This window comes from Scyliorhinus canicula, chromosome 14, assembly GCF_902713615.1.
Source record: "Scyliorhinus canicula chromosome 14, sScyCan1.1, whole genome shotgun sequence".
In the NCBI taxonomy this organism is placed as follows: domain Eukaryota; kingdom Metazoa; phylum Chordata; class Chondrichthyes; order Carcharhiniformes; family Scyliorhinidae; genus Scyliorhinus; species Scyliorhinus canicula.
Window position 1 is genome coordinate 65,434,578 of NC_052159.1, and position 24,967 is coordinate 65,459,544.

The window sequence follows — 24,967 nt, forward strand, 5'->3', positions numbered from 1 at the left end:
GTCGCCTGCTGTTTCACTCGTGCGAAGAATTGGTGGGGGTCTGCAGTGGGGAGGAACGGGGTGATTTTCTCACACGCGTCCCTTAGTTGTGTTACGGTTAAGGGGGTGGTGTACGTGATCTCGGGTGCGCCTTCTGAGGTTGCTTTTCTTTGGGTGGTGACTGGGTCCATTGGTGCGGCTGCTATCTGATCTGTGGGGGGTTGGGGCGCTTTCCTTTTCTGCTGCGCTGCTAGCGCACATGTTTCCTGAACATAGCGCTGCATTGTTTCACTTAATTCCTGCCAATCTGGGTCATTTTCTTCTTCTAACTGTGTTCCAAAGGTCTCTTGGAAGCCATTCTGCACAGAAAGCAGAGATTGCAGCTGCGCAATCTGCTTCCTACATTTAGCGTGGTCCACTGTGCTTTGCCTTTGCTCAGTGGTGGCAGCATGGAGTGCCTTTAAAGCTGCCTTTAGGTCGCTACACTGCTTCTTCAGTGTCTCTACCTGCTTTTCTGACTCTTCTCTTATTAAGACTGCACGCTGCACATCTTGATAGGCTTTTTCATACTGAACTTGAGAGCTGCTCAGTTGGGCTAGACAAGACTGATGTGTCCTCTTGGCATCATCCCCCTCTCTATCCTTATCTGCCTGTCGTTGTCTTAATCCTAAATTCTCCTTTTCGATGTCCCTGACATCCACTTTGCTCATTCTATTTTTCTCCTCTAACTCTGCTCGGAGCGTCCTGACGACCTCCTCTGTGCCTCACAATTGTGCCAAGCAGGACACAATTGCCGTCGGCTTACGTGCTTTACCTAAATTCTTCTTGTGAATTCCAGATAGGTTCTCCCACCAAGTATGTCCTATACTCCCGGGACCTGTCTCCTCATTCAAACAAAACTCCCTCCAAAGGGGCCATCCTTTCCCTTTGAGGTACTTCCTGAGTTCCAGCTCCCAAACGGGACACTGACCTACTCTGCTGCTGTTGGTCGCTGCGACCACGAACTGCTCTGGGTTCATGAGGCTTTCCATTGCCTGCATGGCCATTTCTTTTTCTCCTATGCTCTCTTAAATTTGGAACAAGAGATAATAAGGCAATGCTTATAAAATACGGGTACGGCTTTTGCTATGTTCCGAATTATAAAACTCCCGACAGTTTGTCGCAACAAAAATCTCTCGGTTTTACCTTACAACCCTGTTAGTTACGCATGCAAAAACACACTTCCGAATAAGGAGTATTGGTTTGAACTACTTGAACACTTGTGGTTTTTCCTTTTCCCAATTGAATTTCAGATTCAAATTTCTGGGTTCTCTCGGAGTGGGGGGGGGGGGGGGGGGCACTTCTAATCGAGTCCCATCTGGGTCGCCACTAATTGTTGCTCGTTCTGGGTGAATGTGCTTAACACTCAATTTGGCTCTGTTTCGTTCCTTAGCTTTAGAATCGGCAGGTATCGTTAAGATACCGCCACAAGTTTCAAGGTCAAGTTCAAAGCAATAAATCCATACACCAATTAGTAAGTTCAAACAAGACACGTTTATTATATTACAGTAATCTACTAATCATGCATATTAAACTATAAGACTAGGCTAATCCTACTACTAATAGGCCAAATACTTATCTGGATAAGGGGACTGCCGGATCAGAGAACAAAGGCCTCTAGCTTTGTCCTGGGTCCACAGGCTTCCAGTAGTTATGGACTACAGGGGGTCAGGAGTGTCTACTCTCGTAGCGTGCATTGTGACTTGTTGGCGGCTGCTGTCCAGACCTCTCCTCCTCAAGGTTCTTCTGCTGCAACGGTGTTCTGCTGGGAGAGTTGGCTGGTCAAGGAGAGGCTGGCAGAGAGAGAGAGCTGGGGTTGCGGTCTCTGTCTTATACTTCTCTCAGGGTCTTGCGTCCACCTGGGCGGACCCTCTATACTCTCGCAATCGATTGGGTCTCTTCCCAGTCGATTGATTTGAATTCCCCAATAGCGGGGCAATCCCTCGATCACTGGGGTGGTTCTTGGGACTTATTGTTTTGGGCTTCTTTGGCGCCGAAAAGTCTGGCCTTCCATTCAATGTATCGATCTGTGTTTAACTTGTTTCCATTGTATCTGGAGATCGCCCGGTATCGCCTCATTAGTATGCAAACTGTTTTCTTTTCATAGTGCTGTCTGGTTTCTGCAGCAGTCAAAACTGGTTTCTGCAGTAGTCTGAATGTACAAGCGCTTTGCAAGCTGCTTGCTTTTACAACATGTCCAATTTCCCTGCATTCCTTGCAATCTTCCATTTTGTGTTGGGCAGTGGTCACCCCAGGTGGCTACAGGATCCTCTCAGGTTCCTGGTATGGGTGGTGCTTTGCAATGATTGCCCACGGCCGCTCCCGGGCTTTGGATTTCGGCCTAAGTGACCTGTACGCTCTGTCGAGCTCTAGCGTTTGGGGAGGTTGGTTCTCCTGACTAAGTCTCCCAGCATTTGGGCGACGTAGCTCGTTGGACCCCTGCCCACGATCTGAAAATTCTGTCATCGGGATCTGTTCTCTTGGTCCTCGACTTTCCCCTTAAATTCTCCTGGGCCTTTTTACCAACCTTTTCAGCTTCCAGGGCAATGATTCTGTTGCTCTGGTCCATCGAGGCCTTCTCCAGGTCAAGGATTGTCTTATCCTGTGTCTCCACTTTCTTCCCCAGCCCATCAATAGCCTTTTACATGGTGGCCATCGCCACCTTGACAGCCACCTGGATTTCTGTCCTGATCGTCTCTTTCGTGGCGGTCAACTCCTTCATGAAGAAGTTCTTCCATCCGTCTCCCAGTTGGGGCTGCGGGGGTGGGTGGGGGGGGTGAAGCTGATGCTCGGGTCGTTGGTCTCCCTCTCTCCTGGGCGGCCGGGGATCGTTCACCTCATGGGTCCGGCGCCTCGCGCGCTTGCTGCTTGTGGCTTTTTCCGCCACTTCTGCCGTCTTTTCAGCCCCTCGAGCTCCCGTTTGCCGTGGTTGTTTTTTTCTCGTTATTGAGGTAGTTTGGTCTTCAAACTTTGGGCAGAATTCAACTAAAAGTGTCCTTTCTGGTTCTGGTTTGGAGGAGAGCCACCTGACGTGCATCTGGTCAGCATATCACCTTCACCAGAAGTCCTGATTTCAACTTTCAATGGTTTATCAAGAATGTCAATGGTCCTATCGCTGATCAATAATGGGTATCATTGTTTACAATGTAAACTTTACATCTTTTCAATCTGAAAAACACATTTTCTATCCTTTAATCAGCTTCCCACCTCTGCCACATTCTCTTTGTTGTGCTTATATTTTGTCGCACCACCATTATCATGTTAGGGTCACATGAGAGTTGTTATCCATTAATTTATGGAGACTCTAGACTTTCCTGAAGCTCCCCAGCTGGGTTCAAAGGTATTCAGAGCACTGGCTTGGCTGCAAGAGATGGCGGAAAGATGACAGAGTTAGTCTCTGTTTTGGGATCCACTCCAGATTTTATGTCAGGTTTTACTCCCTTGGTTGAGGCTGGTTAGCTCAGTTGGCTAGAGGGCTAGCATGTAGTTCAGAATAATGCCAACAGCGCAGGATCAATTCCCATTTTGACTATTGACATGGGAACTTGCTCCTCACTCTACCCATGAGAATGGAACGCAATGGCAAATCACCACTGGCAAAGACTGCCAAGGAAAATGACTCAGGATGAAGCATCAGCAGACAATGAGTCAAGGATCTTCCTTGAGGAATGGAGTGGAACTCCTTAGCTTTAATCTCTCCTGAGATATCTAATAGCAGTGGAGCTATTTGCCCATTTCTGGGAGTTTGGTACATCAGCAACAATGTGTCCTATGTGCCAGTGGGCCTGTGTGCTGTATGTCTGGGGGCCCAACCACCTCAGAAGCTTGAGCTTAGGGCCATGAGGGGTCTAGTTTCTGTGTGTCACCATAAGGAGGCATACAGAAGACTTGTTGATGTAGAGGCTGTGTACTGACAGGGGGAGACTTGACACATTTGTCTCTCCTTTCTGCATCGCTGTAGCCAGTTATGTGGGCTGAAAATTAGAAGCAGACATTTGCTCAAAAAGCGAGAAGCATATTAACTCTTCACCCACATTATGGATGCAGCAATTTGACTTCCTGGACGCACCAGACAGCATTGGTGGAGGCAGAAATGTGAGAATCATTTAAAAAACAGCTGGATGTGATTTAGAGGGGGACCTTTAGGATATCTCCGGAGGAATGAAGGTGGGAGTAGTTTTCCTCATACATCATTATCTTATTAATGTTGTACTTCCTGAAAATCTCCCTAATCCTTTTATTCATATGTTTGCAGGTAGTGATTCGGCGTTTACCTCCTAACCTAACCAGAGCACTGCTAGAGGAACAACTGCACCCACTACCAACACATGATTATTTTGAATTTTGTGCTGCAGATATAAGGTATGAATAAGAATTGTTTTTAAAAGGAATATAATATAATACAACACGTGCTTCACAGCACCAGGGACACGGATTCGATTCCCGCTTGGGTCACTGTGCGGAGTTTGTACGTTCTCCCCGTGTCTGTGGGTTTCTTCAGGGTGCTCTGGTTTCCTCCCACAAGTCCCGAAAGATGTGCTTGTTAGATGAATTAGACATTCAGAATTTTCCCTGTTTACCCGAACAGGTGCCGTAGTGTGGCGACTAGGGGATTTTCATAGTAACTTCATTGCAGCGCTAATGTAAGCCTACTTGTGACACTAATAAAGATTAGAATTATTATTATTAGATGCATTTATAAAGGGGGATCCAATAATGCACACTAAATGGTGTAGGAATATAAGTTTTGAATAGAATTGATTCAGGACTTGATAATCATTCTTTATAATTCTAATCTAAGTGGAGTTCATTATTCTCCACTATGTAGTTTATGTTCTAGAATGTGTTTCAATTTTTGAAAATCACAAGTATCATTTTGTACACCCTCAAGAGTATTGACAGTCAGAGAGATCTTGGTGTACAGGTCCACAGGTCACTGAAAGGGGCAACACAGGTGAAGAAGGTAGTCAAGAAGGCATATGGCATGCTTTCCATTCATTGGCCTGGGCATTGAGTATAAGAATTGGCAATTCATGTTGCAGCTGTATAGAACCTTAGTTAGGCCACACTTGGAATGTAGTGTTCAATTCTGGTCGCCACACTACCAGAAGGATGTGGAGGCTTTAGAGAGGGTGCAGAAGAGATTTACCAGGATGTTGCCTGGTATGGAGGGCATTAGCTATGAGGAGAGGTTGAATAAACTTGGTTTGTTCTCACTGGAACGAAGGAGGTTGAGGGGCGACCTGATAGAGGTCTATGAAATTATGAGGGGCCTGGACAGAGTGGATAGTAACAGTCTTTTTTCCAGAGTAGAGGGGTCAATTACTGGGGGGCATAGGTTTAAGGTGCGAGTGGCAAGCTTTAGAGGAGATGTACGAGGCAAGCTTTTTTACACAGAGGGTAATGGGTGCCTGGAACTCTCTGCCAGAGGAGGTGGTGGAAGCAGGGACGATAGTGACGTTTAAGGGGCATTTTGGAAAATACATGAATAGGATGGGAATAGAGGGATACGGACCCCGGAAGTGTAGAAGATTTTAGTTTAGACGGGCAGCATGGTCGGCGCAGGCTTGGAGGGCCGAATGGCCTGTTCCTATGCTGTACCTTTCTTTGTTCTTCGTTCTACATTCATTTTTTGAATTGTCACTTCATTAAAAAATAATGTTTTGTGCAAGATCACCATATTTTTAAAAAGCAATGGAAATGGGCAGCTGGATTCTCCGCAGCCCCGCGCTGAAATTGGGTTTGGCGCGGGGGCTGAGAATCCAATTTCACGCCGAAATCGGACCCGGCACCGGACCGACGATTCTCCGGGACCCGAGAATTGGCGTGATCGCGGAGTACTCCACGCGGCTGGTGGGCCATTGCCAGAGGCTCACCCAGCGATCCTCCGCACCCGACCAGCCGAGACCCGACTCTATCTACAAGTTAGCTGACGATACGACCATAGTGGGCCAGATCTCTAATAACGACAAGTCAGAATACAGGAGGGAGATTGAGAACCTAGTGGAGTGGTGCAGCGACAACAATCTCTCCCTCAATGCCAGCAAAACTAAAGAGCTGGTCATTGACTTCAGAAAGCAAAGTACTTTACACACCCCTGTCAACATCAACGGGGCCGAGGTGGAGATGGTTAGCATTTTCAATTCCTAGGGTTACACGTCTCCAAAAATCTGTCCTGGTCCACCTATGTTGACACTACCAACAAGAAAGCACAACAGCGCCTATACTTCCTCAGAAAACTAAGGAAATTCGGCATGTCCACATTAACTCTTACCAACTTTCACAGATGCACCATAGAAAGCATCCTATATGGCTGCATCACAACCTGGTATGGCAACTGCTCGGCCCAAGACCGCAAGAAACTTCAGAGAGTCGTGAACACAGCCCAGTCCATCACACTAACCTGCCTCCCATCCATTGACTGCATCTACACCTCCCACTGCCTGGGAAAAGCGGGCAGCATAATCAAAGACCCCTCCCACCTGGCTTACTCACTCTTCCAACTTCTTCCATTGGGCAGGAGATACAAAAGTCTGAGAACACACACGAACAGACTCAAAAGCAGCTTCTTCCCCGCTGTTACCAGACTCCTAAACAAGCCTCTTATAGACTGACCTCATTAACACGACACCCCTGTATGCTTCACCCAATGCCAGTGTTATGTAGTTACATTGTGTACCTTGTGATGCCCTATTATGTATTTTCTTTTATTTCCTTTTCTTTTCATGTACGTAATGATCTGTTGAGCTGCTCGCAGAAAAATACTTTTCATGCCCCCCCCCCCCCCCCCCCCCCCCAGTTGGTGAACCTGGAGCAGTTGGGCAGTTGGTGAACCTGGAGGTGATCAGAGTATGCCGTGTGGGTTGGCCCTGGCGCACATGTTGTGCGGCCTCCCATGCCTGCCTGGGCTCCATGTCCTGCCCATCCTTCCCCTCTCCCGCATCCCCCACATTGGATGAGGACTGGCCTTCCTCCTCCTCCTCCAGCATGTCGCCCCTCTGTTGCGCGATGTTGTAGAGGATGCAGCAGGCAGCTACGATGCAAGCAACCCTCTCAGCACCATACTGGAGGGCCCCACTAGAGTGGTCCAGGCATCTAAACTGCATCTTCAGGAGACCAAAGCACCGCTTGATCATGGACCTGGTCGCTGTATGGGTGTCGTAGCAGGTCTCTGCGTCGGTCTGTGGCCAGAAGCCTGAAACTGTGGTGTCATTAGCCACGGCTGCAGTGGATAACTGCTGTCGTCCAGGAGCCAACCCCCCCACTGGGGGGGCATCTCAAACATGTCAGGAATCACCGAGTATGCCAGGATGAAGGCGTGCACACTGCCCGCGAATTGGGCGCAGACATATATGTTGCAAAGCTGATGGTCACATATCAGCTACAAGTTCATCAAGTGGAATCTCTTTTGGTTGGTATAGAGCGCCCTGTCACCTGCAGGTGTTTGTAGGACGACATGCATCCTGTCAATCACACCCTAACCCTGGGCATCCCATCGATGGTGGCGAACCCCGCTGCTCGAACATCCTGGTTGGCTCGGTTCACATTGAAATGGATGTATTGAGCTAGCCGCCTGGGCATACAGGGTCTCCATTACGATGCGGATGCACCTGTGCACCGAGGTCTGTAGATCCCAGACAGGTCCCCACTTGGTGCCTGGAAGGACCCGTAGTGTAAAGGTTGAGGGCGACCGTCACCTTGACGGCCATAGGGAGCGTGTGCCCTCCCCCATACCCCTGCGGTGCCAGGTGCGCCATGATCTGGCAGATATATCTCACTGCCTCCCTGCTCAGCCAGAGTCTTCGATGGCATGCCTCTCCCAGCGGTCTTTGAATGACAGGCGCTGCCGGTAACACGCAAGGCCTCTTGCAGTGACTCCTTAGCACCTCCTCCTCCTCGGTCTGTTTGTGGCCGGCTCTCCATCCAGGGTGGTTGCCTCCTGTTTTTCTGAGGCAGGCACTGCTGCTGTATGATCCGCTGCTGCACGCTCCACTGCTGCAGCTCTCTCCTCCTCGAGCAGCGCTGACATGTTAGCATGGTGCGCACCTATGCCCAACTAGGTACAATGGGCTGCATGGTGGCACAGCAGTCTCTCCCCACCGCATGTATCCCCCCCTCCCGGACCCATCCAAGGCCGGTATCGTCGGCTGCCCTTGCCAGCTTTGTGTTCCGCAGTCCCCGACTGACGCCCTGTAGTGGCTACAGTGGCCGCTGCCTTTGGGTGGGCCACCTGATGCCCTGTCGGTGAGTGCCAGCTGGAAGCCGGGATGGGGGGGGGGGGGGGGTGGGTAGAGGCACCCATATGGCCAGTGTCACTCTGCAGGGGCTAAGGTGGGTGGTCAGTTGGGTGCTCAACAGGGTGGCTGTCTTGCAGGCCACTGTAATGCCGATCCGCGCCTGGACATCCCAGTACTGTGGGAGGTCACCCAGGCCATTCGGCCTGTACCCTGTCACCCGCCCCCCCCCTCTCCCAGCCCTGGCAGGACCCTCCCCATCCTATCAGCCTCGCCAGTGTCTGGCCCAGCAGCCCACAGTCGCACCTTGTGTCCTACCTCCTCTCTCTCCCTCATCAGCCACGACGCCGATTCCACGGTTTTTAAAAGCACAAGCGAACTGCCCCTTCGGTAACCTGGCCCATCGGAGGCGGAGAATCACGGTGGCCCCTGTGAATACTGGATCGGACCTGCAAATGACATGTAAATGGTGTCTACTGTACGTGCATTCTGGACCACATTTACGCCACTGTCAAGGTGATGGAGAATTGCGATTTAGCGTCTAATCGGCGCCTGTCATGATTTTGGCAACGGAACCCGAATCCCGCCCCTTTTACTTGGTCACTCTCACCCCTAGTTACAGCCAATGCAGGACCAAATCTTCACCTGTCTCTGCCTGTTCCCAAACTGAACTACATTACATTGGCGATTACATGTTAAAATTACGTAATTAGCTGTAAAGTGCTTTATAACATTCATAGGTTGTGAAAGGTACTACTTTTATGCAAGCTCTCTCTGACTTTAGTGCCTTCCTAGAATAGGGTGTCCGATTGGCACACAGGACTGCAGCTATGACCTAACTATTGCTTTGTACAAATTTATTGCTTGTTTTGCTTGCTCTGAACACATTGTTTTCAAAGACTAAATATTGTTATGATCTCAAGGGAGACCAGTAACTTTAAAAGTAAATTTGAACTCAACTTAATTATGTAATAAAGTTTCATGCTTCAAACAAAAGCTTGTACTATACAAGTATTAAACAAAACAAGTACTACCATCTTAACACTATGGGCAAGATCTTCCAGCTGTTCATGCTGTTTCCACTGATGGCATATCCCTGCTGTGGGTTTCCTGGTAGCCTGGGGTGGATTAATTGGAAATCCCATTGGTAGCAGTGAGACGAGAAGATCGTGATGCTGGCCAACAGCAGACTGCCTCCCACCTCTGAGAAAGATGCCATGGGGAAGCCAAAGAAACTCGCCCAGTATTTACTCTTACTCTTCAAGCCTGAATATCTAAACAGATTGCTTCTCGTTCTATTTTTATTTCCACCCAAGTGTTCCACTATACTTGACAAGATCTTGAGGATTCCTTCATTTCTCTTGGGACCAATCTAAATTGTGTCATAGCTCTCAGAAATTCTCTTTGATTCCCCTGAGTATTCCTGCTCTTCTCTAAGCTATGAGATTTTTCAGGTCCTTCCACTGGCACCCAACTCTCCATAAACACCTCACAATTGTGAACACCCCCACTCTCACATGGGTTTCACAACTTTCCTCCTCAATGACTACAAGATCAAACATCACCCTTTGTTTCTGATAGCCCTTTTGCTTCTGGTTCCAGCTCCTGGCAGATTTCTTTCATTGTTTTTCGAAGCTCCTTCCAAGATCCAATTAACTGCTTCTATGAGAAAATTCACAGATTAAACCCAAAACCTGCAATCTGTCACACTGGCAACATGGCACCTTGATATATCCCAGCTAGAGATTAAAGCTTGTCATCTCCCATTCCCAAATATTTTCTTTGATCTGGGAAGCAATTTGAATAATTTTATCCCTTATGAAGACAACTGTAGACATCTCATCTCCTCCAAGTAACTCAAATGGCTAACCCACTATCGAGTGTTTTCTCACTTCCACCTCTTACCTTATTAATAAACACAGACCACTGATTGAATTGCAGTCACTTTAGGTATTTAAAACATTTTTTATTAATTAACGGGATGTGGGCATCGCTGGCTGGGCCAACATTTATTGCCCATCCCTAATTGCCCTTGGACTGAGTGGTATTTCAGAGGGCATTTAAGAGTCAACCACACATTGCATTGGATCTGGAGTCACGTGTAGGCCAGACCAGGTAGGGCTGGCAGATTTCCTTCCCTAAAGGACATTAGTAATCCAGATGGATTTTTATAACAATTGACAATGGTTTCATGGTCATCATTAGACTTTAAATTCCAGACTTTTCTTGAATTCAAATTTCACCATCTGCCATGGTGAGATTCGAAACTGGGTCCCCAGAGCATTACTCTGGGTCTTTGGATTACTAGTCCAGTGACAATACAACTATGCCACCAGCCTCCCACCAGGGGTTTTCACTTATCCTCCATTGAAAAAAATTAAATCTCTGTACTAAAAGTTTTAGAAAGGCCTCTCGCCAGATTTACCAGCCTCGTCACATCCTGAGTCGGGCGCGGTGAGGCCGATAGATCGCGCCTGCTTTCTGTTTTCATCAATTCCCCTCAGTAAATTTAAGTAAAAGGGCAGATGAGTTAGAAGCAATTGAATGGATTTTTCTTGTTTATTACTAATGATCTTTGCAGAGGTTCATAAATGTTTGGGTTCTTTTACTTGTCTATCACTTTTATTCAAACTGTTTACTGCATACATTTGTATTATCAGTATGATATTATCAACTGTATATTTTTATTTTGCATATAGCCTTTACCCCCACCTGTTCTCTAGAGCTTACATCAATTTTAAAAACCCTGATGACATAATTCTCTTCAGAGACCGATTTGATGGATATATCTTCATTGATAATAAAGGTAAAGATGCAACAAATTTTAATTACTGATCAAACAATCCATATTTCCTATTTTTCACAGGAACCCCTCATGACTTACATCTTCTACAAAGTTCAGCCGACAGCAACTTGCACAATAGTATTTGTGCCAAACAACATTAGGTTGGATTATTATCTGCACAAAATATTTACCTATTGGAATCCAGGATTTAAAAAACAAATTATTTTTCCCAAACTTTGCCAAATTCTCACATACAAAGGCGTTTCAATATAATACAAACAATTAGTCATTTTTATCTCAGCAAAGTAAAAGTAGCAAACCCGAAATCCCCTACCCCGCCTCGGCCCGACTCCCCCCGCTCTTCGTTTCTTCTCTCGCCCGGCAGCTGCTGGCCACAAACAGGTGCTGAAAGAAGGTGATGAATGGCTTTCACCTGGAATAGAACCCTTCTTCCGACCTCTCAAGGTGTATGTAATCTTTCAAATCTCAGGAACTCTGCCAAGTACCCCAACCATGCTGAGGCCTTCGGTGGCACTGCTGACCTTCATCCAAACAGGACTCGTCTCCGGGCTATCAGAAAGACGAAGGCCAAGATATACCAGTCTTCCTCCCCGCGAGAAGCTCCACCGAGTCCGACACCCCAAAGATCACCACCAATGAACACGGCTCCAGCCGAACCTCCACAATCTCCGACACGGTCTCAAAAACCGAGACCCAGACCACAACCAGTTTGGGTTGGGGTAACACCAGGATTTGAGTGGTTTGCCAGCACCCTTAAACAATGCTCACACCTGTCTTCTAATCTGGGGGTGAACCCACTCATGCGCATTCTAGTCAAGCATGCCCTATGGACCACTTTAAACTGAATCAGGCTCAGCCTGGCACAAGAAGAGGTGGAATTCACCCCATACAAAATCTCACACTACACCTCTCCCTCCAGCCCCAGACCCAGTTCCTCCTCTCACTTCCTCTTTACCTCCTCTAAGAATGCTTTTCCCGTCTCCCTTCCCGTACCTCATCTCGAGATAGCATCCTGTCCATCAGTGTAGGCCTCGGCAGCTGGGGGAGCGAAGACAGTTCTTTACGAGCAAAGTTCCTCACCCGCAGATGCCTAAATGCACTCACCCGTGGGAGTTGAAATCTCTCCACCATCTCCTCCAGTCCCGCAAACCTACCTTCACAAACAAATTCCTGAACCTCTCAACCCCCTCCCTCCTCCAAATCTTGTACATTACATCCATCCCTGATGGTGCAAACTTATGATTCCCACAAATTGATGACAGTAATGACACGGCACCTAATCTAAAATGCTGCCTGAATTGGTCCCAGACTCTTGGGTATGTCGCCACCATCGGGATTGTTGAGAACCTGGGCAGAGAAAACAGAAGAGGGGCCATAATCAACACCGTTAGACACGACCCTACACGAGAGGCCTCCTCCATCCACCCCTATCTTGGTCATGACTCCTCAAACCACCCTCGCAATTTCCCAATGGCCGCCGCCCAGTAATAGAACATTAAATTTGGTAGCGCCAGGCCGCCCGACTGTTGCCCTCTCTGCAGAAGACTCTTCAAATTCTGGGAATCTTACCTGCCCAGACAAAGGCTGAGATTACCTTATCAACACTAACGAAAAAAGATTTAGGGAAGAAAATCAGGAGACACTGGAACACAAATAAGAACCTCGACAAAACGTTCATTTTGACCGTCTACACACTACCCGCCAAGAAAAACGCAAGGGCATCCCATTTCTTCCGGTTCTCCTTCACCCCCTGTGCCAGATTAGCCAAGTTTCATTGTGTAACAGAGTCCAGTCATGCACCACCTGAATCCCTAAATATCTCAACTTCGCCTTAGCCAGCTTAAACGGCAGTCTCCCGAAGTCTGCCCTGCTCTCCAGGAGATTCACCAGGAAGATTTTGATCTGGCTTACATTCAGTTTGAACCTTGAGAAGGATCCAAACTTCTTCAGTAGCTCCATTATCTCTCCTAAACTAGTGAGAGGATCAGAAACGTACAACAACAAATTGTCTGCATAAAGGGTAACCCTTTGTTCTTCCCACCCACCCTTCAATGCCTCTCCACACCCCTGACAATTTAAGCACGATGGCCAAAGGCTTAATTGTTGCTGCAAACAACAACATGGACAGTGAGCATCCCTGCCTTGTGCCCCTATATTACTGGAAATACCTTGAGCTCACTGCATTGGTCCGGACACTAGCCGTACATAGGAACGTGGGAATTGGGAGCAGAAGTCGGCAATTCAGCCCTTTGAGCCTGCTCCACCATTTAATCAGATCATGGCTGATCTCTTCCTGGTCTCAAATCCATGGACCTGTCTGTTCCTCATATCCCTTTAACCCATTTTTAAAATCAGAAACATATCTGTCTCTTTCTTGAAACCATTTAATGATTCAGACTTCACCGCACTACGGGGCAGCGCGTTCCATCAATTCACCACCCTCTGCGAGAAGTAGTTTCTTCTCAAACAGTTTTATATCTACAGCCTCTCAACCAATATCTGTGACTGTGATGTGTAGCCGTAGGGCCACTATACAACAATCTCACCCTAGTGATAAATGTTGGTCCAAACCCAAATCGTACCAAGACCTCGAAGAGGTGCCTCCACTCCACCCGATCAAAAGTCTTCTCCGTATCCATGGAGATGATTACCTCAAGCACCTGCCCCATAGAGGGCAACAGGACCATGTTCAAAAGTCTCTTAATGTTGGTCGACAACTGTTTGCCCTTGACAACGCCTGTTTGGTTCTCAGAGATCACCTCTGACAAACACCTCCACCAGATGCTTCGCCAGAACCTTAGCTAATAACTTTAGCATCAATATTCAACAGTGAAATAGGCCTGTAAGATCCACATTGTACGGGATCCATGTCTTTTTTCGGGATCAGGGAGATTGACGCCTGCGCCAAAGTGGCTAACAGCAGCTCCCTTGACAGAGAATCATGGAACATCTCCACTAAATGTGGCGCAAACAAGGCTGCAAACTGCTTATAGAATTCCACTAGACGGTCCCGGTGCCGTTCCCAATTGCATGGAACTGATACAATCCATAACCTCTTCCAACCCCAACAGTGCTTCCAACTCATGCCTTTCATTAACTCCACCACCAATCTTGTCCGGAGCAGTAACTAGCCCTCTCCCCTAATTCTTAACCTGGGCTATCGCCCGTGTGGCTGCATGCCATCTAAGCTGATGAGCCAATAGATGGTTGGCCTTATTCCCGTGCTCATAAAATGACCCTTGTGGGCGGTGAAGTTGGCTTACCATCTTCCTCGTTGATTCAAGCTCAAACTCCAATTGTAGCTTCTTTCCCTCTATTAACAACTCCACCGTAAGGGCTGTGGCGTACTGCCGATCCACCTCCAAAATTGAGTCAACTAACCTCTGCCTTTTTGTGCTGCCAACCATATTCCTGTGGGCCCTGTATGAGATTACCTACCCTCTGACCACCACCTACGTAGTTTCCGATGGCTGAAGCTACCCTTTAATGAAACCCCTTATTTGTAAGGAGCGATGCGTCTAACCCCCACAGAGGGCAGGGAGTTGGAGGTGGTGGTGGCATTAGATGTGGAGAAGACGTTTGATCGGATGGAGTGGAGTTGTCTGATTGCAATGTTGGAAAAGTTTGGGATTGGGCTGAAGGTTGTGGCATGGGTGAAGTTGCTGAATGAAGAGCTGATGGCGAGCGTCCGCATGAATTATTTGAATTCAGGGTATTTTTCATTGCACCGGGGTATGAAGCAGGGGATACTCATGTCCCCCCTTCTGTTTGCATTGGCAAATGTAGTAACATTTTAAAAGTTGAAAATTTGGAATAAAAATTCTTCAAAAAAAAAAGAAATTCATGAAATTCATCAAAAAAAAGAAACATGCTTGAGCAGTTCAGCGAGACTTGTTGCATTTATTGATGTCATAGACGTTACAAAGAAAGATTAATTCTGAGTTTTACATCAAGGTGCATCACATGTGGATTTCAGTCCAAAAGTTTGAAATGTCTGACAGTTAAAATATATCATACACTGTTTGGACCATAGAGACCAAATCGAAGTGTGGTGTAATTGTATAACAAATTACAATTTAGTCGTCATCTGTAAGTCATATTTTGATTATTTCAATTTACTATTGCACAAAAATGAAATGCTGACATTATTAAAGAATAATTCTGGTTTAGCTGTACCTTTATATAAACAATGAACTATATTGTTCTTGTGATTGTAACACCTCCAGGCCAGGAATACCCTGCTGTGGTTGAATTTGCTCCATTTCAGAAAATTTCTAAAAGGAAACTCAAAAAGAAAGATGCAAAATCTGGGAGCATCGAAGAAGGTAACTATTTAGGACCTTCATAAGCTGAAACAGTAGCAGAGTACAGTCAAGACTGTATTTAAGACTTTTTCAATTAATCACTGCAGCACAGCAATCGTGACAAAACTAATCGAATGCTGACCACATAGCCAAAATTGTAGTGTACAGATTGCTGACTACTGAGCCAAAATTGTTTTTTTATTTGTTCTTGTGACGTGGGTGTCGCTGGCTGGGGCAGCATTTGTTGCCCATCCCTAATTGCCCTTGAACTGGGTGGCTTGCTAGGCCATTTCAGAGGTGGGCAGTTAAGAGTTACCACATCACTGTGAAGGTCTGGAGTCACATGTAGGCCAGACCGGGTAAGGATGGCAGATTTCCTTCCCTGAAGGAAATTAGTGATATTAGTGTAGAATGCAAATTGTTAAAACTGTTTTATGCTCTGGCAGATCACATTTTGACGACTGCGTGCAGTTGTAACACAGGTAAGGTAAATATTCAAGTCCTGGTTGTAGATCAAACAAGAACCATAACCTAATATCAGAAGTCTAAAGGGAAATTTGGTCTTTCCAGCCAGAAACGGTGGTAATATTCTGAGATACATAACACATGGTGTAGTAAAGAAAAATCTTAAACTTTACATCAGTGCTGAACCTTGAGAATAAGACAAAGGAGCCATAAGTTCAAATTAGTAATAGTAACGACTAATGTCAGAAAGTTTTTTTTCCGCAAATTATGATCAACAAATTAAATAGACTTGCAGGTGGAGTAATGGAGGCAAAACCTCTCAAATCATGCCATGATGGGGGATTGTATAATGTTCCTCATCTGTACCTATCTTGTGAATTACTGTATTTAATAAGACGTAAAATGGTATAACTTGCTTCTGACTTTTGTCAGACTTATTTAAAAAGTAATTTGTCGAAAACATTTTGCATATAAATTTTAAAATACTTGTCATGTTTTTGGGTTTTTACGCTAGATATTTCCTTGGGTTCAGCATCTCCGGCCATTCTGTAAGTGGCCTTCATGTCCCCTACGATCCAGAGTGTAACTTTATCTGCCCAATGCCTAGGTAAGCAATAGCAAGATGGAGGGATCATAAACAGAGAACGTTTACTCTCTACACCAGATCTTGGAATGTATCAGATGTCATCATTGATGCACTATCAATTACGACGAGACGAGAGTGGAGTGTAATCGAGGCTTTATTAAGAAGAGATGTGTAACCTCCTGTAGCTGCTGCCGAAATGGCTGCAGCTCGGTGAGCACACACATTTATACTCCGCCTACTGGGCAGCGCCAGCAGGTAGGGATCTACCCCCGTACCTGTAGTACAGGAGCCTTACCGTATTACATTGTGTATGTGATATATACAACAGTGGTGACTACCACATTCACCCCCTGTTAAAAAAGAGTCCAGCGGGGGTGGTGGAAAAACTATTTACATGCATTTTAAGGTTAACATTTTGGGGAAAGTTCACAAATTTAGCCGATCAGGAGAACGGGTCCTGGAGCTGCCAGCCATGTTGGGAGCGAAACTCTGGAGGTGGACTTCATGGGAAAGGCAAGGAGATATTCAAGGGGGTAGCATTAGTCGCAGTGCAAAGTAGCGATCGGATGGAGTGAAGGGCGTCGGGGAAGACCTCCTGCCAACGGGAGACCGGGAGATTTTCGGACCGTAGGGCCAGCTGGATGGATTTCCAGACCGTCCCATTTCTCCCGCTCCACCTGCCCGTTTCCCCAGGGGTTGTAGCTGGTCGTCCTGCTCGAGGCGATGCCCTTGCTGAGCAGGGACTGACGCAGCTCTTCACTCATAAAGGAGAATCCCCGGTCGCTGTGGGTGTAGGCGGGGAGATCGAACAGGGCGAAGATGGTGTTGAGTGCTTTGATGACTGTGGCAGATGTCATATCGGGGCATGGGACGGCGAAGGGGAATCTGGAGTATTCATCGACCACGTTAAGGAAGTACGTGTTTCGGTTAGTGGAGGGGAGGGGCCCTTTGAAATCCACGCTGAGGCGTTCAAAGGGGCGGGAGGCCTTCACTAGATGCGTGAGGTCTGGCCGGTAGAAGTGCGGTTTGCACTCCGCGCAGACCTGGCAGTCTCTGATGACAGCCCTGACCTCCTCAATAGAGCAGGGCAGATTGCGGGCCTTTATGAAGTGAAAGAACCGGGTGACCCCTGGGTGACAGAGAGCGTTGTGTAGGGTCCGGAGGCGGTCCACTTGTGCGCTGGCACAATACCCCTGGATAGGGCGTCGGGGGGCTCGTTGAGCTTACCCGGGGCAAAACAAAATCTCGTAATTGTAGGTGGAGAGCTCGATCCTCCACCTCAAGATTTTATCATTTTTGATCTTGCCCCGCTGTGTGTTCTTGAACATGAAGTCTACTGACTGTTGGTCAGTGAGGAGAGTGAATCTCCTGCCGGCCACATAATGCCTCCAGTGCTGCACAGCTTCTACGATGGCTTGGGCCTCCTTCTCGACGGAGGAGTGCCGAATTTCGGAGGCATGGAAGGTGCGTGAAAAGAATGCCACGGGCCTGCCAGCCTGGCTGAGGGTGGCGGCCAGAGCGACGTCTGATGCATCGCTCTCGACTTGGAAGGGGAGCGTCTCATCGACCGCGTACATCGTGGCCTTGGCGATGTCGGCCCTGATATGGTTGAAGGCCTGGTGAGCCTCGGCCGTCAGTGGGAAAGCGGTGGAGTGAATGAGTGGGCGAACCTTGTCCGCGTAGTTAGGGACCCACTGGGCGTAGTATGAGAAGAACCCCAGGTATCGTTTGAGGGGCATGTGGCAATGGGGGAGGGGGAGTTCCATGACGGGGCGCATGCGATCGGGGTCGGGCCCGAGAACTCCATTTTGCACCACATAGCCGAGGATGGCTAAGCGGTTGGTGCTGAACACGCACTTCTCCTTGTTGTACGTAAGGTTGAGGAGTTTTGTGGTGTGGAGAAATTTGGAAAGGTTAGTGTCATGGTCCTGCTGGTCATGGCCGCAGATGGTTACGTTAACCAGGTAAGGGAAGGTGGTCCGCAGCCCATACCGGTCAACCATTCCGTCCATCTCCCGTTGGAAGACCGAGACCCCATTAGTGACGCCGAAGGGAACCCTAAGGAAGTGATAAAGGCGGCAGTCCACTTCAAACGCAGTGTACAGGCGGTCCGCCTTGCGAATGGGGAGCTGATGGTAGGCAGATTTCAGGTCCACTGTCGAGAAGACCCGGTACTGTGCAATCCGATTGACCACATCAGATATGCGTGGGAGGGGATATGGGTCGAGTTGCGCGTACCGATTGATGGTCTGACTGTAGTTAATGACCATCCTGTTTTTCTCCCCAGTTTTCACAACTACCACTTGGGCTCTCCAGGGGCTGTTGCTGGCCTCGATGACGCCTTCCCGCAGCAGCTGCTGGACCTCAGTCCTGATGAAGGTCCTGTCCTCGGCACTGTACCGTCTGCTCCTGGTGGCGACGGGTTTGAAATCCGCGGTGAGGTTTGCAAACAGAGAAGGCGGGTCGATCTTAAGGGTCGTGAGACCACATACAGTAAGGGGTGGTGGGGGCCCGCTGAATTTCAGAGTGAGACTTTGGAGTTTGCACTGGAAGTCCAGACTAAGTAGCAAGGCAGCACAGAGGTTGGGGAGGACGTAGAGCCGGAAGTTGCTGAACTCTACGCCCTGGATGGTGAGTGTGGTGGTGCAGTACCCGCAGATCTCCACGCAGTGGGTTCCGGAGGCCAGGGATATTCGTTGTGTGATGGGGTGTGCCGCGAGGGAACAGCGTATTGGCATGGATCAAGCTCTCTGTGCTCCCGGAGTCAAGAAGGCATGATGTCTTGTGCCCCTCGACTTTCAGCGTCATCGACGCGGTTGCGAGGTTGTGCGGCCGGGACTGGTCGATCGTGATGGAGGCGAGCTGTAGCTAGTGTTGGAAGGCCCCTGGCAGGTGTGGTGGGAAAAAGGAAAACTCAGAAACAATCAGTCGTGAATAAGAGCAAGTTAGTTTATTTCTTAACTCTGCAGAGGACACCCTCCTCTCTATACAGGAGAGAGAGGAAAGCGCGCCGAGCGCAGCAAGCTTCAGTCTTTATACATTCAAAAGATACCAGTCAATCTCCATTCCATATAAGGAGTTGTTTTTCTTCTAGCTTTACTATCTCGACCTTCAGACAGCTGGAATATCAGTTTCTCTCTCTCTCTCTCTAACCTTGCACACACACACACACAAACGCCTGCAGCTTTACTTAATCACACTATTAAGCAGTTATTCAATATTAAGTATTAAAATTGTCCATTACAATTCCCTCTTTTTTGTCATCCTAATGACAACATCTATCAAAATTTTAATCGCAGCCAGTCACCTAAGCAGTATCTACATTCCCTTATTGGTAAACAAATGTTTGCTCAAAGAACATATATCAGGTATTATCGTACTCCTGTAGATTTTTCAATAATACCATCATTAATCTTTGATACATAAAATGGGAAACAGGTTGTCATTATAGCTATATGATACAGAAGATTAGTCTATTGACAGTTCATTCTCGAATGGAGGTATCCACTGGTTTGCCTCCTCTAAGTCAACTTGTTCCCTTGCTGCTGTTGGGTCAGATAGTTTCAACATCCGGTAACTGCGGGACAGGTTTGCTATAGCTGCTTTCTGTAGGCATTGGCAGATGCTTGGTCCAGTTTTGGGGAGTCCTTTCGCCGTGGTCGCCACCACCAGGTTCCAGTTGTATGGGCCACAGGGGTCTCGGCATAAGTACTTATCATCTCGCAAGTATTTAGAGTCATAGGGCCACGGGTCACACGTAAATGTGCCTGTCTCTCCTCTGGTTAATGTCACTGTAACCTCTCCAGCCCAATACGCTTTTCCCATTACCAGTTCCAGCATAAGCATCATGATAAGCGACATTACCCCTTTCATGTTGACTTGTCCGGTGTGAGCTGGGGCTCCGGCACCTGCTTACAATGACTAGCGTGAATCCACGTTGCTCTTTCTGCTACCTTTATTGCTGTCTGCGTCACAAGGAGCACCTGGAATGGTCCCAGCCACCGTCTAGCTCTCCAGCTCTTCCTCCTGAAGTCTTTCACCACTACCCAGTCGCCTGGCTGCAGGTCATGCAACTTCCCCTCAGCCGGTCGTGGCAGGGCTTCCTTCACTTGAGCTTGCACCTGAGATAAAATCGCAGAGAGTTTTGTACAGTAACGTAACATTTCATCCTCACAATGGCTAGTCAGGGTCCTCACGACGGGTTTTGGCCCAATTTCAGTGTTGGGTGGTCTGCCGAATAATATTTCAAATGGACTTAAATTGGCTCTACCTCTGACCCTAGTCCTCATGTACATTAGTACTACGGGCAGGGCTTTCGTCCATGGTATTCCCATTTCATCGCAACACTTTGCTAGCTTATTTTTCAGAGTGGCATTTTCCCTTTCTACCGCTCCTCCACTCGCTGGATGGTATGCACAGTGTTGCCTTAGATCAATGCCTAGGTATTCTCCTACCTGCTTAAGAGCCTGGTTTACAAATGGAGTGCCATTATCACTGCTGATTTTCTCTGGGATGCCCCATCGTGGAATAATTTCAGTTAACATGGCCTTGGTTACTGCACTAGCATCTTGTTTGGCTGTAGGGAACACCTTTACCCACTTAGAGAACATGTCAACCATCGCTAGGCAGTATTTCTTCCCTTCACTTGGGGTTAGCTCAATAAAGTCCATTTGAATATGCTCGAAGGGTCTCAGTGGTTCTGGGTGCGCCCCTGGGCTTATCTTAATTCCTCTCCCCACATTATTGGTAGCACAAATAACACATTGTTCACAAAATTTCTGGGAGTAACTAGTAAAGCCTCTGGTGTACCAATGTACAGCGATACTATTGAACATCCCTCCTTTTGACACATGGTCCTTGCCGTGTGTCAACTTAGCATAATGAGGAAATAGCGCTCTCGGTAGACATGGCTTATCATTGGGGCCGTACCATACCCCTTCTTTTACCTTACCCCCTGCCTTTGACCATTCTTTATTTTCTTCCCGTGAGGCTTATGTTTGCAGGTCTTGTATGTCCGCTGTTGGGATAGGAACTGAAGAAGGAGCCGTGCTCCGAAAGCTCGTGTTTGAAACAAACCTGTTGGACTTTAACCTGGTGTTGTAAGACTTCTTACTGGGATAGGAACTGTTAGTATTGGCATGTTTACGTTATCACTGATAGGTTTTCGCGCTGCTGCTTTCGCTGCTGCATCCTCCCTTGCATTTCCCTGTGAGACTGGATCGGTTTTCCCTGTATGTGCGTCACACTTACAGACTGCAATACACTTAGGTAAGAGGACTGCGTCCAAGAGATCAGAAATCAGCCCATGGTGCGTGATTGGTTTGCCTGTTGATGTTAAGAATCCCCTGTTTCCACAAGGTTCCGAAATCATGAGTCACCCCAAAGGCATATCTACTGTCTGTGTAGATAGTAACAGACTTGCCTTCTACAAGTTTACATGCTTCTGTAAGGGCTATCAGTTCCGCAGCTTGTGCGGAGAGGTGTCTAGGAAGTGGCTCTGCTTTTAGTATGTTGTGTGATGTGACTATGGCATACCCCACACAGTTCTGGCCCGCTTCTCGATCTCTGAACGCAGACCCATCCACAAACAGTTCCATGTCGGGATTTTGTAGGGGGGTATCCTGCAAGTCAGGTCGCGGACTACAAACTTCATTAGTTTACAAACTAGCAACACAATCATGTGGTTCCCCATCACCTGCGGTGGGAAGAAGAGTGGCGGGGTTAAGTATGGTACACCTGTTCGCTGTAATGTTTGGCATTTCCAGCAGGACCGTGTTATATCTTAACCACCTTGCCGCAGACATATGAGCTATTTTTTGCTCTAGGAGAAGTAGTGAGACTGCATGTGGTACCAACAAAGTTAATTCACTGTATCCCACGATATCTCTAGAGACTGCTATTGCTTTTTCGGCAGCTGCGACTGCTCTCAGGCAAGTAGGCAGTCCCGCTGCTACTGGGTCCAATTTAGCAGAGAAATATGCCACTGGCCGAAGTTTCCCTCCGTGCTCTTGTAACAGCACGGACGTCATGCAGTCTCGTTTTTCATCTACCGTTTGGGTAAAAGGTTTATCTGGGTTGGGAATTCCTAGGGTCGGTGTAGACAGTAAAGCCACTTTCAAGTTGCTGAACGCCTTTTCTGCTTCTGGGGTCCAGCTGAGTGTACTGTGGGCTAACAAGCCCTTCCCTTGGGCTATGTCACTCAGAGGGGCTTCGAGGACGGCATAGTTGGGAATAAATATCGTACAGTATGAGCACACCCCCAAGAAGGACATCAACTGTTTTTTAGTCCTGGGTTTAGGGATTTCTTGGATTGCTTTCACTCTGCTTTGTCCTAAGGTCTTACCCTGGGCAGATATTAAATGTCCCAGAAACTTTACTTGTTCTTGCACAAACTGCAATTTTGAAAGGCTTGCCTTGTGTCCTTCCTCAGCTAGGTGGCATAATAGTGCCAATGTGTCTTGCTCACACTGCTCCTTGGTTGGAGCTGCGATTAGACAATCGTCTACATACTGTAGGAGGGCTTATCCCGGGGCAGGATTAGTGGCTCCAAACTCTTTTTTTTAATAATTTTTATTCAAGTTTTCAACAACAAATTTTTATCGCAACAGAGAAAAACAGTAACCCCTCCCCTCCAATACAAAAACAATATATTAACAAGAAAAAAAATAAGCGTAAAACCATGCGAACAAACCCCCATAACGAACCCGTAGCCCCCCCCCCCCTCCCCCGGCTACCTTCCCACGATTCCCGTCCATTTTCCCCTGATTCTTGACCACCCAACTATTCTTCCTCTTGTTCGTTGGCCACAAACAGGCCCCGGAACAATTGCATGAATGGCTCCCACGGTCTGTGGAAGCCGCCGTCTGACCCTCGGATGGCGAATTTGATTTTCTCCGTTTGGAGAGATTCCGAGAGGTCGGACAGCCAGTCTGCAGCTCTGGGCGGTGCTGCTGACCGCCAGCCAAACAGGATTCTACGGCGGGCGATCAGGGAGGCAAAGGCAAGGGCGTCCGCCCTCCTCCCCAGGAATAGATCTGACTGGTCTGAAACCCCGAAGACCGCCACTATCGGGCGTGGCTCCACCCTCACCCCCACCACTTTGGACATAGCCTCGAAGAAGGCTGTCCAGTACTCCACAAGTCTGGGGCAAGACCAGAACATGTTGGCGTGGTTGGCCGGGCCTCTTTGGCACCATTCACATCTGTCCTCCACCTCCGGGAAGAACCTACTCATACGGTTTCTTGTTAAGTGGGCTCTATGTACCACTTTTAGTTGCGTCAGGCTGAGCCTTGCGCACGTGGAGGTGGAGTTGACCCTATGCAGTGCTTCGCTCCAGAGTCCCCACCCTATCTCAATCCCCAGGTCATCCTCCCATTTCATTCTTGTTGCGTCCAGTACGGTGTCGTCCCTTTCTACCAGTTGGTCATACATGTCGCTACAGTTCCCTTTCTCTAGGATACTTGCGTCCAGTAGGTCTTCCAGTAGTGTCTGTCGTGGCGGTTGTGGGTACGTCCTTGTCTCCTTTCATAAGAAGGTTTTGAGCTGCAGGTACCGTAGCTCGTTCCCCCCGGCTAGTCGAAATTTCTCTGTCAGTTCGTCCAGTGTAGCGATCCTGTCGTCCGTGTATAGGTCCCTGACTGTCAGTGTCCCCCCGTCCTGCCTCCACCTTTTGAAGGTGGCGTCAGTCAGTGCTGGTGTGAACCTATGGTTGTTGCAGATGGGAGCCTTGTCCGACATTTTGGTCAGGCCAAATTGCTGCCGCAGTTGGTTCCAGGATTGGAGGGTGGCTGTCACCACTGGGCTGCTGGAGTGTTTTTTGGGTGGGGATGGGAGTGCTACCGTGGCGAGGGCCCGGAGGGAGGTCTCCATGCAGGAGGCCTCCTCCACACGCACCCACTCGGCTTCTGGCTCCTGGATCCATCCCCTTACTCGCTCGGCTGTTGCCGCCCAGTGGTAGAATTGTAGGTTCGGGAGGCCTAGCCCCCCCCTGGATTTTGTTTTTTGTAGGACCTTCTTTGGGATCCTAGCATTTTTACCCCCCCCATATGAACGCCATGATAAGTTTGTCCAGCGCTTTGAAAAAGGCCTTGGGGATGTAGATCGGAATGGATCTAAACAGGAAGAGGAACCTGGGCAGTACGTTCATTTTGATCGTCTGGACTCTCCCCGCGAGGGAGAGTGGGAGTGTGTTCCATCTTTTCAGGTCCTTTTTTACTTCCTCCGTCAGGCTGGTGAGGTTCCATTTGTGGATCCCTTTCCAGTAATGGGCTATTTGGATCCCCAGGTAGCGGAATTTGTGTCAGGCTTGTTTGAACGGCAGCCCCTTTAGTGCTGCCTCCCTCGCCCCCCCCCCCCCCCCCCCCCCCCCCCCCCCCCTTGCGGGTGTACTGGGAAGATCTCGCTTTTGCTCATGTTGAGTTTGTAGCCCGAGAAGGCTCCAAACTCTTTCAGGAGCGCGATGATTCCGTCCCTGCTGCTTTGTGGGTCCGAGATGTAGAGGAGCAGATCATCTGCATAGAGTGAGACTCTGTGCTCTCTGCCTCCCTTTCGGATC

The 24,967-nt window shown here is 48.2% G+C and overlaps 1 protein-coding gene across 7 annotated transcripts in view; it reads left to right on the plus strand.

Moving 5' to 3' along the window:
- The window catches only part of upf3a (UPF3A regulator of nonsense mediated mRNA decay), a 153,402-nt gene that overhangs the window by 43,725 nt on the left and 84,710 nt on the right, over positions 1-24,967 (plus strand). For 5 of the 7 annotated variants that reach the window (XM_038818912.1, XM_038818913.1, XM_038818915.1 and 2 more), the window contains exons 2-4: positions 4,274-4,380; positions 10,952-11,058; positions 15,285-15,383. In XM_038818912.1, the coding sequence (XP_038674840.1) occupies positions 4,274-4,380; positions 10,952-11,058; positions 15,285-15,383 (313 nt within the window). Of the gene's footprint in view, positions 1-3,227; positions 4,186-4,273; positions 4,381-10,951; positions 11,059-15,284; positions 15,384-24,967 lie in introns of those variants that run through there. The other 2 variants (XM_038818916.1, XM_038818917.1) reach the window with 2 other exon arrangements.